At 38.6% G+C, this 13,968-nt stretch overlaps 1 protein-coding gene across 1 annotated transcript in view; it reads right to left on the reverse strand.

Moving 5' to 3' along the window:
- GLIS1 (GLIS family zinc finger 1) overlaps nt 1–13,968 on the reverse strand; it is a 511,250-nt gene that overhangs the window by 98,121 nt on the left and 399,161 nt on the right. Inside the window, exon 6 of the mRNA XM_060231864.1 lies at nt 2,791–2,889. Coding sequence (XP_060087847.1) covers nt 2,791–2,889 — 99 coding nt within the window. The remainder of the gene's footprint in view (nt 1–2,790; nt 2,890–13,968) is intronic.

A 13,968-nucleotide genomic window follows, 5' to 3' on the forward strand; every position in this document is an offset into this window, starting at 1 on the left:
CAGAGCCTCCCCCTTTTCCACTGTATTCGGCTATGAGGGGAAACCCCTCCCTTTGCTCCCCGGAGGAGGCAGTAAAGAGGCTCCAACTGCTTTCGAGCAATGGTGGGGGGGGGGGCGAGCAACAACTGGCCACTCATAAAAGAAAACCTCGAGGCGGCTAAAGAGTCTTACAAAAAACAGTATGATAAATCACATGCCCCAGCAGGAGAATACAAAGTGGGGGATTCAGTGTATTTGTCAACCAAAAACCTCCCCCTTAGCCAGCCCTCCCGGAAACTGGCTTATGAATTCATAGGACCCTTCCGAGTCAAAAGAGCAATCAATCCGGTAACTGTGGAACTAGACCTGCCATCCTCCCTGGGTAAAATACACCCTGTGTTTCATTGCAGCTTGCTTCGTCGAGACCCCGGGCCGTCCAGTTGGCACAATCCACCCGCAGGGCCTGCCCCTGCCTTGGTCGACCGCTGCCGCGCCCTGCACAACTCCATGGAGAGTAAACCAACCAAACTCCTCTCCACTGCGGTGGAGGTGGCTTAGGGGGGGCAGTATGTCAAGTCTGCTATGATGCTTTAGTAGTTTAGAGGTTCAGCCACCAACTCTGGTTCAGGAAAAGGATCCTGGGTAGAACCACTCTGTATTCAGATACTGCTAGCTTGAACTCTCCTTCCCCCTCCTCCCTCCTTTGTTATGTAGCAATGCTTGGAAATGAGAATATGGGAACAAGATTGTGGTGCCTTTTCAGAGATAGCCGGTGCTTCAGAAAATGCCCAAGGCCAGCCAGTGCTTGAGAACGATAAAATAATAACAATGTGTGAATGTGCCCTGCATAGAGTGTCCCACCCTAAAGAATTCTTTTGATGTATACCTTAAATGTTTGCCCTTTGTGCATGCTCGCCAGTCTCTCAATCTGCTTCTACAGTCTTGCAACATGTTACAATAAACTAGAAACTTTTTCATCAAGAAGGTCTCGTTATTGAAACATCAGACTTGACAATGAGTCTGTAAAGACAACTCCTTACATTTACTCATTAAGTCTGTTTTGCAAAATTTACCTATAACTGCACATTTATTTATACTATCCTCAATTTCATTGTAACCAATCATATAACTTATGCCGCTTCTCAGCAGCTTCTTGTCTTGATTTCTCATTTAATAAAGCCATCAATACGTCTAATTCAGCTATGTCCAAGATCTTGTTTAATAGATCGTCCAATTTAAGTATCTTTCTTTCTTTCCAAAAAGTTGCATACAAAATTCTGGCTGCTGTGGTCATATGAGCCACTAAATATCTATTTTCTTGGTCAATTTACTGCTGTACCATACTCAATAAAAATATTTCAGGTCTAAATGGTATTATTGTCTTCAACATCTTTTGAAACCATTCACATGTACTTTAACCCAATAAGCTCTAGCCAACTTACATGATCACCATAAATGAAAAAAGTTATCTGGTTGTTTTTGACATTTCCAACACATTGGTTGGCTGGGTGGGACTGACTTATGGCGTAAAATACAAGGAGTGAACTCTGCACTGTGAAACTTTGGACTGAGACAAAAGAAGAAGAACCCAGAGGTGACAAAACAAGACTGGGCTGGAACTCTAAAGTTTGTCTAAAAGGAGACAATTGCCTAGTGAAAATTGCCAGTTACACAACATGTTTAAGAGTCAATAACTATCCAATTGGAGAACTTAAATAAGAGACTGTGTTGCCTTAATTTTATCCCTCTTTTCTTGATCCTTTTGTCTTCTGATATTAATTTATAGAAAATTGCCTTTTGTTATACTGATCTGGCAGAGCCGGCAGCAGCTGATGAGAGCATGCATTGACCCATGTTGAAAAAGTTGAGCTGAGGCTCCGTGTAACGTTGGGGAAAAGAGGCTGACAACGTTGATGATCGAAACCATGAGGAGTCCTTTCATAAGCAGTTCCTTCTTTACTCTCTCCGCATCGTTAGGAGTTGAATGCTGAGAAAAAAGTGCTTACCCACCGTTGTTTCTATCTTGAAGAAGCCATTTCACAAGGCTGTTGAAAGACTTTGTGGGGAAATTTCATGTATAGAATACTCAGTGTTCCTTAGTTTTTGTCTTATTTAGTATTGCACTAAAACGCATTTATACACGTTCTACATGAAAGTTTTATTGTTTCTGGTGGTTTCTTCCTAGGTTACAGCTGTTCCACAGCCACTATGGCTGCTGCTTCGTGAACTGTTTGGGCTTAAAGGAGGCAGTGTCAAGCATGCACTTCTGCCCCAACACATTCTTCACCTACTGGCCTCCTTCGCTTGACCCACAGCCATCTTTTGACAGCGAGGGCAGCAGTGGCCTGGTTGTTTTCTCTTCTGACTGTGTCACCAGGAGAGCATTCACACTGCCCGTACCTTGTTGGAAATATACCAGATATTTAAATGTCTGATTCCCCCACCCTTTTCCTCCCCCCCCCCAACCCCCTGGACAGTCAGAGAAAATACAGGACACTTGGCAATCTCATTGCTGCCAGCTGTCTCAATTTTTGTTCATGTTTTATTAGAATGGACTATTGGACCAATCAGGGGCTGATTAAATAGTTGATGTTGATTAGGCCAGACCAGTTTTATCTTGTCTAAAAATAGCCAGTGAAGTGGTATGTTGAGCACCTTAAAATCACTGCATTACAACAATCCAGATTATTTTTCTCTTAGCAACAATGCAATTAAGCTTCCTTAAAAAAACTGTTGTCTCATTAAACACTTCAGGTAAGCATTCACTTGAAATAACTGTCTTTAGATTGAGGGGCTTACCTTCTTATGCACCTGTTGTTCTTTGGCAGAATGAGCTTTCACATGTTTTCGAAGGGAACTTGGGTCAGTATACCGCTTAGCGCACCCAGGAATCTGACAGGCATATGGTTTCTGTGAGCACATGGAAAGGAAAATAATATAGGATGTTGGAACCACTGACCTGAAGATATGAACTGTTATGTTCAGAACATGAAACATCTAGGGATTGTTGGCAAGTTGCAAACATATTGTAAAGCTTTAGATTGCTTGCTCAGCTTAAAAACTCTGCTTTAACAAATGTAACAGTATATAACAGGCCTAGCCAAACAATAAAAATAAAACAATCTACTGCAGATACCACTTTAAAACAATCTACTACAGATACCACTTTAAACTCAGTGCAAACTTCACAGATCTAGGTACTTGTTTTTAGATTGGGTGGCCTGGGATTGAATGAAAATGCAGAGAAAAGAATTACATCAGGCCTTGAAATTCCATGGGTGTCAACACTTAAAAAAAAAAAAAACAATGCTCAAATAATACTTGTCCTGAGGCACTTCTTTGCAGAATACCCTGGAGATGTGTGATACTGAAAGCTTCAGTTATGCAACTCACAACTTCTTTGTAGAAAACTCCCATGTGACAGCACTACATCTTCATGGGAACCTTGGCTAGGTTTTTGCTAGTCAGCAGTCTAGTACATTACAGAATGGGCTCCATTCAATATATGAACCAATGCCTAAGCTCTAGTCAACTGTCCCTGATCTGACTGACCACATTTTTAAAAAAGTTTGATTTCTTCTGTGCTACTTTGAGCATTGAGTGAATTGTATTAAAACATATTGCATTTATTAATTCTCTTTTTAGTATGATGTACCTTGCTCACTGTTTTCAAATGCTTCGGTCATCCCACAACCTGGACAACTAAGCTTATATATTAGAGGTGTAAGATGGTGAAAAAAAACCACTATCTTAATGTGTCTTCCACTAAAGACCTTTGGGGGGGGGCTGCTGCACTGAAAAGCCCCATCCTCCTTTCAAACAAAGTATAATAATTTTAGATTAGGACATTACTGGTCAATCTTGCCAATACTGGAAAGGCAGCCATAGTCTTTCTTATCAGCGGTATTCCTTCTTTAAGGGTAGATTCTAATACAGTTTCCAGGACTGAGACTTAGCCCTAACCTAATAATCTGCTATTTGATCAAAACAGCACATTCTAACAGGTCTTAGTAATTATTTACAGATTCTCCTTTCAGAGAAGATAAATGACAGTTTGACCTGCATTTGGGATCCCAAATCACTTCCACATGCATTCAATAAGAACTAAGCAGTCCATATAAATCCTTTTTCTTTGTAGGAGTCTCTAGAGGAATAAGTAGTCTTGCTCCATGTACCAGCAGGGAATTTCCAAAGGAATAATAAGATCATTCACCAACTCAAGGCTCCAAAGGCTAACCTGATATGTACCCAAAAACCTGTATATGAAAGTAAATTTATTGAAAGCGCCTGGAACACACAGAGAACCGAAACTTGAGGAAGGATGATGGAAACCGTTATACAATTCCTTACTGGAATTAGCTGGGCAGAGTATTTTCCCAGCTATGGTAACACATTATTAAGGATGAGGAAACGAGATACAAAAAAAGTCCATCCATGCTAGCCCCAAACCTTTTCAATCTTACTTTCACACAGGATTCAGTTACACAGCAGGCATATAAAGGGGATCAGAGCTTTCTTTACAAACTAAAGGTCTTCTATTACATGCATTCGGAATACTAATGGTGGCATGCACACTAATCCATTCTAATTTCATACACCAAAAAGAAAAGAAATACACTAAAACACCGCAAAGTTTTAAAAGTATTGGGCAAATTAACAAGAAGTTATATAAACACATGAATGCAGTCAGGGAATAGAATGAAAAGCAAAGAATGTATTGAAGGGTCAACACTGAAAAAATGTCAGTCAGAATTATTACTGTACTGTACCTTTTTGCTGATTATGAATATTTCAGAGAGTAAAAAGAGAAAGGCAAGAAAAAGAGAGAAAGAAACAGAAGAAAAAGATAATAAAGTGTTAAATGGGTTCTCTTTTTTTGCCATAACACCTGTATCAAGAGATACCAAGACAAAGAGAGAATTTGTTCTGCGCACGCCACAAAGTCTATAAAACAACTGATTAGCCAAGTTTGTCTGCCCCAACATCCTACTCTATTTACATTAACGTTAAATAGTTATGTTTCAAAAAGGTGCATCCTATACAGGATATTTAATTTCAAAAGAGCCATATTTTAGAAGTAATTACAAATTCAAATAGCTGAAGCTGACTTTCAAATAAATAAAACATTGTTATTATAAGTGTGCTTGGGTTTGGAAAATGTGACTGACTGGCTTCTACCACTTGTTTGTTTTTGCAAGGCATAATGTACATTACACATTCCTTAATGCTGCACTGTCTGAAATGTGTAGCTGCTTGAAAAGTAAATATCAATTAACTGCCAGGTTTCTGCCCCATAAACACCCAGCCATACGCTAAACCGCATATTCATCTCTTTAAAAAGACAAAGGAAGGACTCTTGTTGTTCTTTATGAACTTTGGTGAAGAGTGTAAAGACCTAAGAAGTATGCATATGAGAGACTAATATGACCTGAACATATCACTAAAATAACTATTATCCAAATCCTGTGTTCCTAAGAAAACCCTGAAACCAAGGTCACTGAGTATTCTGTGGCAGTTCTATGTCAATGTAACCCTGTTTTCAGCACTCTGTTTATCTGAGTTTCTGACTATCCAAGTGTTTTGATGTGCTTAGGGAAATCTGAATTAGAGTTTAACTACAAAATTGAAAGTGTTCCTTGAAGACTAGGAGAGAAGAAAGGGATAATGAAGATTAATCCAATACAAGCAATCAACTGGGGTTAAAAGCACAAAAGTATATTAGACAGCATAAAACCTGTTTGAAGAACCAGGTCCATTTCCTGTGAAGTCCCATTTCAGCTGTGTTTGTTTGGGTGGTATCATGTCCAATTATAGTTTTAAGATTCAGCTAGATAGTTTTGTGCCTAATAAAGCATAGTCACTTTTATTTTTTTGCTTCCTTGACTAAGAAACCAGAAATATCTTCCTAAGGAACAAGCAGGCTGGAGAAAAACTGCAATTTATTCAGTTGGTATTGTGGGACAAAGAAAGAGCTGGTGAGTGCATGGGTCAGTGGGACAAAGAATTAGGAAGTGTGTGTGTGTGTGTGAAAATGCTATTTGTTATATTTTAACAAACTGCATTTTTTATTTCAAACCATGAGCTTACATTCACAACTATTAGTTAAAACTATGAAACTTTTTAATAGAATATTCACATTCCCCAACAGTGACATACCACAGTGACAACAGCCAAGATCTCTGAATACAAGGAAATATTTCCAAAGGCATACACAGAGTTCAGAGAGCCAGTTTGGTGTAGTGGTTAAGTGTGTGGACTCTTACCTGGGTTTGATTCCCCACTCCTCCACTTGCAGTTGTTGGAATGGCCTTGGGTCAGCCATAACTCTTGTAGGAGTTGTCCTTGAAAGGGCAGCTGCTGCAAGAGCTCTCCCAGCCCCACCCACCTCAAAGGGTGTCTGTTGTGGGTGGGGGGGAGGTAAAGGAGATTGTGACCTCTCTGAGACTCTCAGATTCAGATTATAGGGCGGGATAGAAATCCAATATCTTCTTCATTCAAATTAAATCACATTAACTGCATGACAAAGCAGCAGTAAAAAGGAACCTGTGGCAATCCATTGGACCATCCATTTACTTGTGGATCCTGGTACCGTAGTATTTTAGCATGCTAGCAATATGAAAACTGTTTGCCACCAATTATTTTCCTGCCAACATCCCAGTCACAGTGTATGACATCACAGAATTTACTGTATAATCCTATGGCCCAAAGATAGGAGACTGGGTAAATTGCCACTTTACCAGTTCTATCCATTTTCCCATTACTACCTGTGAGATCAAAAAAGTGACATGTGATTAAAGAACTACACCTGTATATAGTAACACATATAAGGAACTGTACCAAAGGCTTCCATGTATTCCTGGGGAATAAATACAAATTGGTTATGCTTTATATATAAAAACTCAAATGTATTGGTGCTTTCCAACTCTCCCATTGCCCCATGATGCTCACTGCATCACCCATTGGCGCATCAACTGCCACTCAACTGTACTTATGTCCCATTGGCTGGGTCTGCTCCTCTCCCCTGCCCACAGCCGGCTGTTTTCCCTGGCTGAAAAAAACCCCTGTCTCTCTTCAGGTGGCAGCAGGTCTGGCAGGCAGCAACCATCTGAAGGAGGCCTGGACCGCATGAAGAGGATGCTGTTGCTGCCTGGGTGGCCAGTCTGGGGAAACTGCCTTTGTGTCCTATTGGCCCATCTTTCCAGGTTCTCCATTTTCCCTCAGTGGCTGTTGCTAGGCAATCATAGTATTCCAAGTTTGGTTCTGTCACTAAAAGGTGGTGGTGGAGGCCCTTTCCAGGCCTGTTTTGGCCTTTGAGGGAGCAGCAACCCCACTATGACAGTCAGTGTGACATAGCAGTTAGTGCTTCAGAGCAGAGAGGTGGGGGGCAGCTGGCATATGTTTCAGCTGCAGGGCTGGAGGTGGGTGGTAAGTTAGCAAGGGTGGGGGAGTGATTGAAAGCCAAGGGTTGCTTGGTGGGTTGGAAGACAGCAAGGGGGCGGGAGTGAGTGAATGTCATGGGTGGGCAGAGTAGTGGTGTGCCTACGGTATGGGGGTAGTTGGAGGGGGTGGGAAGTTGGGATGGGGGTGGGAAGACACCAAGGGTGGGGGGAGTGAATGCCTTCACTTGGGTGGGTGGGAAGACAGCAGGGGGGCACTCACCCAGAGCCTCTTTCTAGATAGAGCTTGTTGTATTTTTTTTCACAATAGGCCTTATTCCTAGTATTGTAAGAAAGCCATGTTTACCCTGTGGTAGTTGCAGCATTAAAAAAAAAACATGAATAGAGCATTTGAATATAGCCATGCTGCTTATTTTTTTTTTCATTTTATGTGTTTATGAGGATGGAAAAAACTAATAACACATCATTCTTCATATCAAATATACACGTATTTATAGCGTTGGAAAAAGTCCAGAAAAGAGCAACTAGAATGATTAAAGGTTTGGAACGCTTTCCCTATGAAGAAAGGTTAAAACGCTTGGGGCTCTTTAGCTTGGAGAAACATCGACTATGGGGCGACATGATGGAGGTTTACAAGATTATTCATGGGATGGAGAAAGAAGTACTTCTCTCCCTTTCTCACAATACAAGAACTCATGGGCATTCAGTGAAATTGCTGAGCAGTTGGGTTAGAATGGATAAAAGGAAGTACTTCTTCACCCAAAGGGTGATTAACTTGTGGAATTCACTGCCGCAGGAGGTGGTGGCGGCTACAAGCATAGCCAGCTTCAAGAGGGGATTGGATAAAAATATGGAGCAGAGGTCCATCAGTGGCTATTAGCCATAGTGTATTGCTGCAACTGTCTGGGGCAGTGATGCTCTGTATTCTTGGTGCTTGGAAAGGGGCAATGTGGAAAGTTTTCTAGCCCCAATTGTGAACCTCCTGTGAATAAACAATTTTATTAGTAACATATGGTAGTAGAACTATAACTACAACTTATAAAAAGCTTAATATATATTAAGAAAAAGACCATCATTCTACCCCACATCTTACTTTCTCCCACCCCTCCCCCAATTACTTGACCCCCGCCAGTGTTATTTTCTTTAAAAAAACAGATATTAAAGGTACCCTTAACTATCAAGAAAAAAAAACAAAACAAAAAAGAAACATAGGGAAGAAGAACCCCCTTCAAGAATTGTATTGTTATCTTAAAAATCTTAATCCTCAAAAATTGTCCAATGTCCTTTTATTTTCCACTCTTTCTCTACATATCTTCTGAATTTCTTCCACTCTTGGTTAAAAAGTTCTAAACCACAGTCTCTTAATTTTCTTGTTAATTTGTCCATTTCACTCCATGACATAACTTTCATAATCCAGTCCCATTTTTCTGGTATTTTTTCTTGCTTCCACAACTGCGCATACAATGTCCTAGCAGCTGAGAGCAAGTACCATATTAATGTTCTATCTTCTTTTGGAAATTTTTCCATTTGTAATCCCAGCAGAAAAGTCTCTGCCTCTTTATTGAATTCATATCCCAGGATCTTAGATATCTCTTGTTGAATCATTTGCCAAAACATTTTAGCTCTTTCACAAGTCCACCACATATGGTAGAAAGAACCTTCATGCTTTTTACATTTCCAGCACCTATCTGGCATCTTATTGTTCATCTTTGCTAATTTTTTTGGAGTCATATACCATCTATACATCATCTTAAAACAGTTCTCTTTAATACTATGACATGTTGCGAGTTTCATGGAATTTTTCCACAGATATTCCCAAGATTCCATCTTTATTTCTTTATTTACATTAATTGCCCATTTTATCATTTGAGATTTCACTACTTCATCTTCTGTAGCCCATTGTAAAAGTAATTTGTACACTTTTGAAATTAATTTCTCATTATCTCCAAGCAGAACTCTTTCCATTTCTGTTTGTTCTTTCCTTATTCCTTCAGCTTTGATATCATTCTCCATCAAACTTTTTATTTGTTGCATTTGAAACCAATCATATTTATAGTTTAGTTCTTCTGCAGTTTTCAATTCTATTTTCCCGCTTTGTATTTTTAGTAACTGGTTGTATGATAGTTGTTTTTCCTTGACTGTTTTGGCCGTTAACTTTATCACTTCAGCCGGCACTATCCATAAAGGTCTCCTCTCATCACCATATTTCTTGTACTTTATCCACACATTTAATAAGCTACTCCTTATATAATGGTGAGAGAAAAGACCGTCCATCTTCTTTTTTCCATAGTACAAATATGCATGCCAGCCGAATTTTTTTCCATGGCCTTCTAACATTAGAAGTTTTTTATTTAATAACGTTATCCATTCTTTTAACCATACTAAACAAATTGCTTCATGATACAGTTTCAAATCTGGTAATTGGAATCCACCTCTCTCTTTCGCATCTATCAGGCGAGCTGAGTTGTCTCTCGTAACGGGAGCAAGCTGAAGGTCTTGTTCGGGGTAGTGGAGGGCAAACCAAAGCCCACTGCCTACCTTTCTCAGTGAGAGAAAGGTCCAAGACTTGCACTAAAAACTTTAGAAGAGATTTACCTTGGCTGAAAAGGAGCTTTGGAGAAGGGTCCTTTGAGGCTTTGAGGAGTCTCAGAAGTTTGCAAAATTATCGTCTGCAAGATCTCTCAGAGCCATGGATTTGGCATAAGCTCGTCACGATCCTAACCTTCTGGGACATTTTTAAACAACTAAAGTCTTGGAAGACCAGTGGAACTTGGATAAATAGAGGAAAAAAGGTACAGAAACTCTTCTTTCACTCCGGAGCTATTTACAGACTAAAGAGACGTTTTAAAGGTGGAAATAAGGGGAAAATATAAAACTTGCAAGTAGAAGAAGGGAAGGGTGAAGTTTGGACTATTTTGACATAAAAGACAGTGTTAAAAACTGCTAAAAATTGAAGAGAAATCATTGTTGTGTCTACTTACGATTTGTGGAATGTAAACAACCATACTGCGCAGGAATATACTGGAACAGTCCTTTAACTCTACTGAGCAAGACAGGAAGTGCGTCAAGCAATCTATAAGGTTGAAGGTGACAGAGACAGGAAGCAGTAAAGAAAAAAGCCTACTCTACATCATAGAGAAACATCGGCAGCCATTGCTGGGAGGTCCAATTTAAAACATCGTTTTAAAAAGATTTGGGACTTTAAAAAGTGACAGAAACGACAGGGAAAAGGGTAAGAAGATAAGAACTATTGACTACATTATTGGTGGGCTCCTGGGGTGATTTTAAAAGGGGAAAAAAAAATCTTTAAAAGGAGAAAAAATCGCGGCCGCCATTTTGGATTTTTTAAAGACTTTTTTGTTAAATATCTTTGCTTTGGGGGCTCAGAAACCAGCGAAATTGGGCTTGCTGGAAAGGGCAAGCCCTGCTCTATTGAACCTGACTGTCAGATTTTAAATTGGTGAGGTCAAAAATTTCGTCATTTTTTTAAAGGGGAAAAATTCTTCAAAAATTTATATCTGGGCCTGGGAAGCTCAGAAGAAAACAGAACAAAGTTTAATTGAGAGAGAAAATTTAGACCTTCTGAACTTGGTAGTCAAACTTGCAAATTGTGCGACGGAAATTTTTGGTATTTTAATTGCATCCCCCTTGCTCTTTGCTTAAATGTCAGAGCCCAGGCAGCCCCGAACAAGAGCCCTTTCATTAGATAAAATGCAAGACCAAATGGAGGCTATGGAAGCCAGGATTATGAAAGGAGTTAAGAAAATGATGGAAGAGTTGAAGGAAGAACTTACTACAGTGATTAAAAAAGAAGTGGATGACCTCAAAAACCAAATTGGGAAAATAGACAAGAAAGTACAGGAGGTGGAGGAGAAAGTTAAAATACATGATACCACCTTGCTGAAAGTACAAGAAAAAGTGACGATTCACGACTGCAAATTAATGGAAAATCAGCTACGTTTGAGAGGAGTACCTGAGGAAGAGAATGATGATTTGAAAGGATATATAACAAACATAATCGCAGAATTCTTAGAAGAAGACCCTGATAAGACTAAAAGCATGTATGATCACATGTATAGAGTCAACTCGCTATATGCCAAAAAAAATAACTTACCAAGAGATGTGGTTGTAAGATTCATGACAAAGGAAATGGTGGGAAGGATTATGAAGAGAAACTTTGAACAATCATTGATAGTAAGAGGTAGCAGAGTGAGAATTATGAAGGAGCTACCGAAAGAAGTGATAAATGACAGGAGAACATATAAAAAGTTGACAGAAAAATTGAAAGACAATGGCACAAGGTATAGATGGATAATCCCCGAGGGTGTGAGCTTTGAACTTCAGGGGAAGAGAGTCACGATCACAAATGCCCGAGAACTGAGGAGATTTTTTGAAGAAAATAAAGAATTTGCACCATGATGGATTACAAACTATTGTCTTGGAATGTTAATGGACTAAATTCACCACAAAAAAGAAGGGCAACCTTTCATTGGATTAAAAAGCAAAATTGTAATATAATTTGTTTGCAAGAAGTCCACATTAAACAAAAGGATTATAAATTTTTATGGAACAAACAATTGGGAAGGGAATTTTTTTCGTTAGCTGACCAGAAAAAAAGGGGAGTAGTTTTTTATATTAAACAAGACCTGGAGCCAAAATTGGTATTTAAAGATAAGGATGGAAGATTTGTAGCAGTGGAAATAACATTAAATGGGAAAAAAACGCTGTTATTGGGACTATATGCACCTAAGGGTGCAAAAGATGTTTTTTTTAAAGACATTACACAACAACTAGATGAGTTGACCTACGATCAAATACTCTTAATGGGAGATTTTAATGGAACAGTTGAGAACTCATTGGATAGATCCGGAGGGAAAAAAAATAGTGGAAAAGAAGGAAAATTGCCAAAGTCTTTTTTTGAATTAGTAAAACAGGAAAATTTGGAGGACATATGGAGAAAGTTTAACCCTGAAGTGCGGGACTATACTTTTTTTTCTGCAAGACATAAGACATTTTCTAGAATTGACATGCTATGGGGAACCAGAGATTTAGGCCTCATAACAAGAAAGATAGAGATTTTGCCTAAAATTGGCACTGACCATAACCCAATAATGTGGATTACAAAACTGTCCAAAAGATTGAGAAGATGGAGATTGAATGAAGACTTGCTACAGAACAAAGAAACAGTGACTTTCCTAGGAAAAGAAACTAAAGAATTTTTCCAAGTGAATGATAAAGAAGATATCGATTTTCAGACGGTCTGGGATGCTTATAAAGCAGTAATGAGAGGGTTGCTGATTACTTTGAACAATAAAGATAAAAGGGAAAAAGAAAAACAACTACTGGATATTCAAAATGAAATAAAGAAAAAAGAAGGAGAGCTGAGGAAAAGACCAGGGAAAAAGAAAATTCTAAGGGAAATTTCAATATTGCAAACTCAACTAAGACATTTATTAAACAAAGAAGTAGAATGGAACTTGAAAAGGCTCCAGCAAAAATCGTTTGAAGGAGCAAATAAGACGGGGAAATACTTGGCGTGGCAGCTGAAAAAAAAGAGGGAAAATAAAATAATTAATAGAATTGTGATAGATGAAAGAGACGTAGTTACTCAAGAGGGAATGAAAAGAGAATTTTTTAAGTATTATGCCAAGCTGTTTAAAGGTGCTGAAGTAAAGAGAAAAAAGATAGATGAATATCTACAGAAAATAAAAATTGAGCCATTAACTGAGAATATGAGAAAAATTTTGAATGACCCAATTGAAAAAATAGAAATTGAGGCAGCAATCAACGTGATGAAAAATGATAAAGCTCCCGGGCCAGACGGTTATACAGCCAAGTATTTTAAAATGTTTAAAGATGAATTAATACCAAAATTACAGAAGCTGATGAATGCAATAAGAGTCAAAGGGAAGGTACCAAATACATGGAAAGAAGCTGTTATTTCTTTGATACCTAAAGAAGAAAGAGATGTTACAAATGTGAAAAATTACAGACCAATTTCACTTTTGAACAATGATTATAAAATATTTACAAGAATTCTGGCAGAACGTCTTAAGCAATATTTGATAAATTTTATAAAAGAGGACCAAGCCGGTTTTCTTCCCAAAAGACAAATAAGAGACAATATTAGAACTGTTGTAAATATTGTAGAATATTATGAAAGACATCCAGAAAAGGAAGTAGCGCTATTCTTTGCGGATGCAGAAAAAGCATTTGACAATTTAAATTGGGACTTTATGTTTGCAGTGATGGAAAAAATGGAGCTTGGAGAAAGTTTTATAAGAATGATAAAGGCAATATATTCTGAACAAAGTGCAAGGCTGTGCATCAACGCAGATCTTACAGATGAAATGAAAATTAGTAAAGGTACCAGACAAGGCTGCCCGCTTTCGCCATTGCTGTTTATAATGACTCTTGAAATTTTACTAATGCAGATTCAAGAAGAAAAAGATTTAGAAGGACTACAAATAAAAGGATTTACCTATAAATACAGAGCATTTGCAGATGATATAATGTTTATAAATGAAAATCCTTTACAAGTTACACCTTTGTTGTTAATGAGAATACAAGAGTTTGGGGAGTTGGCGGGACT

This window comes from Heteronotia binoei, chromosome 2 (genome assembly GCF_032191835.1).
Source record: "Heteronotia binoei isolate CCM8104 ecotype False Entrance Well chromosome 2, APGP_CSIRO_Hbin_v1, whole genome shotgun sequence".
NCBI lineage: Eukaryota > Metazoa > Chordata > Lepidosauria > Squamata > Gekkonidae > Heteronotia > Heteronotia binoei.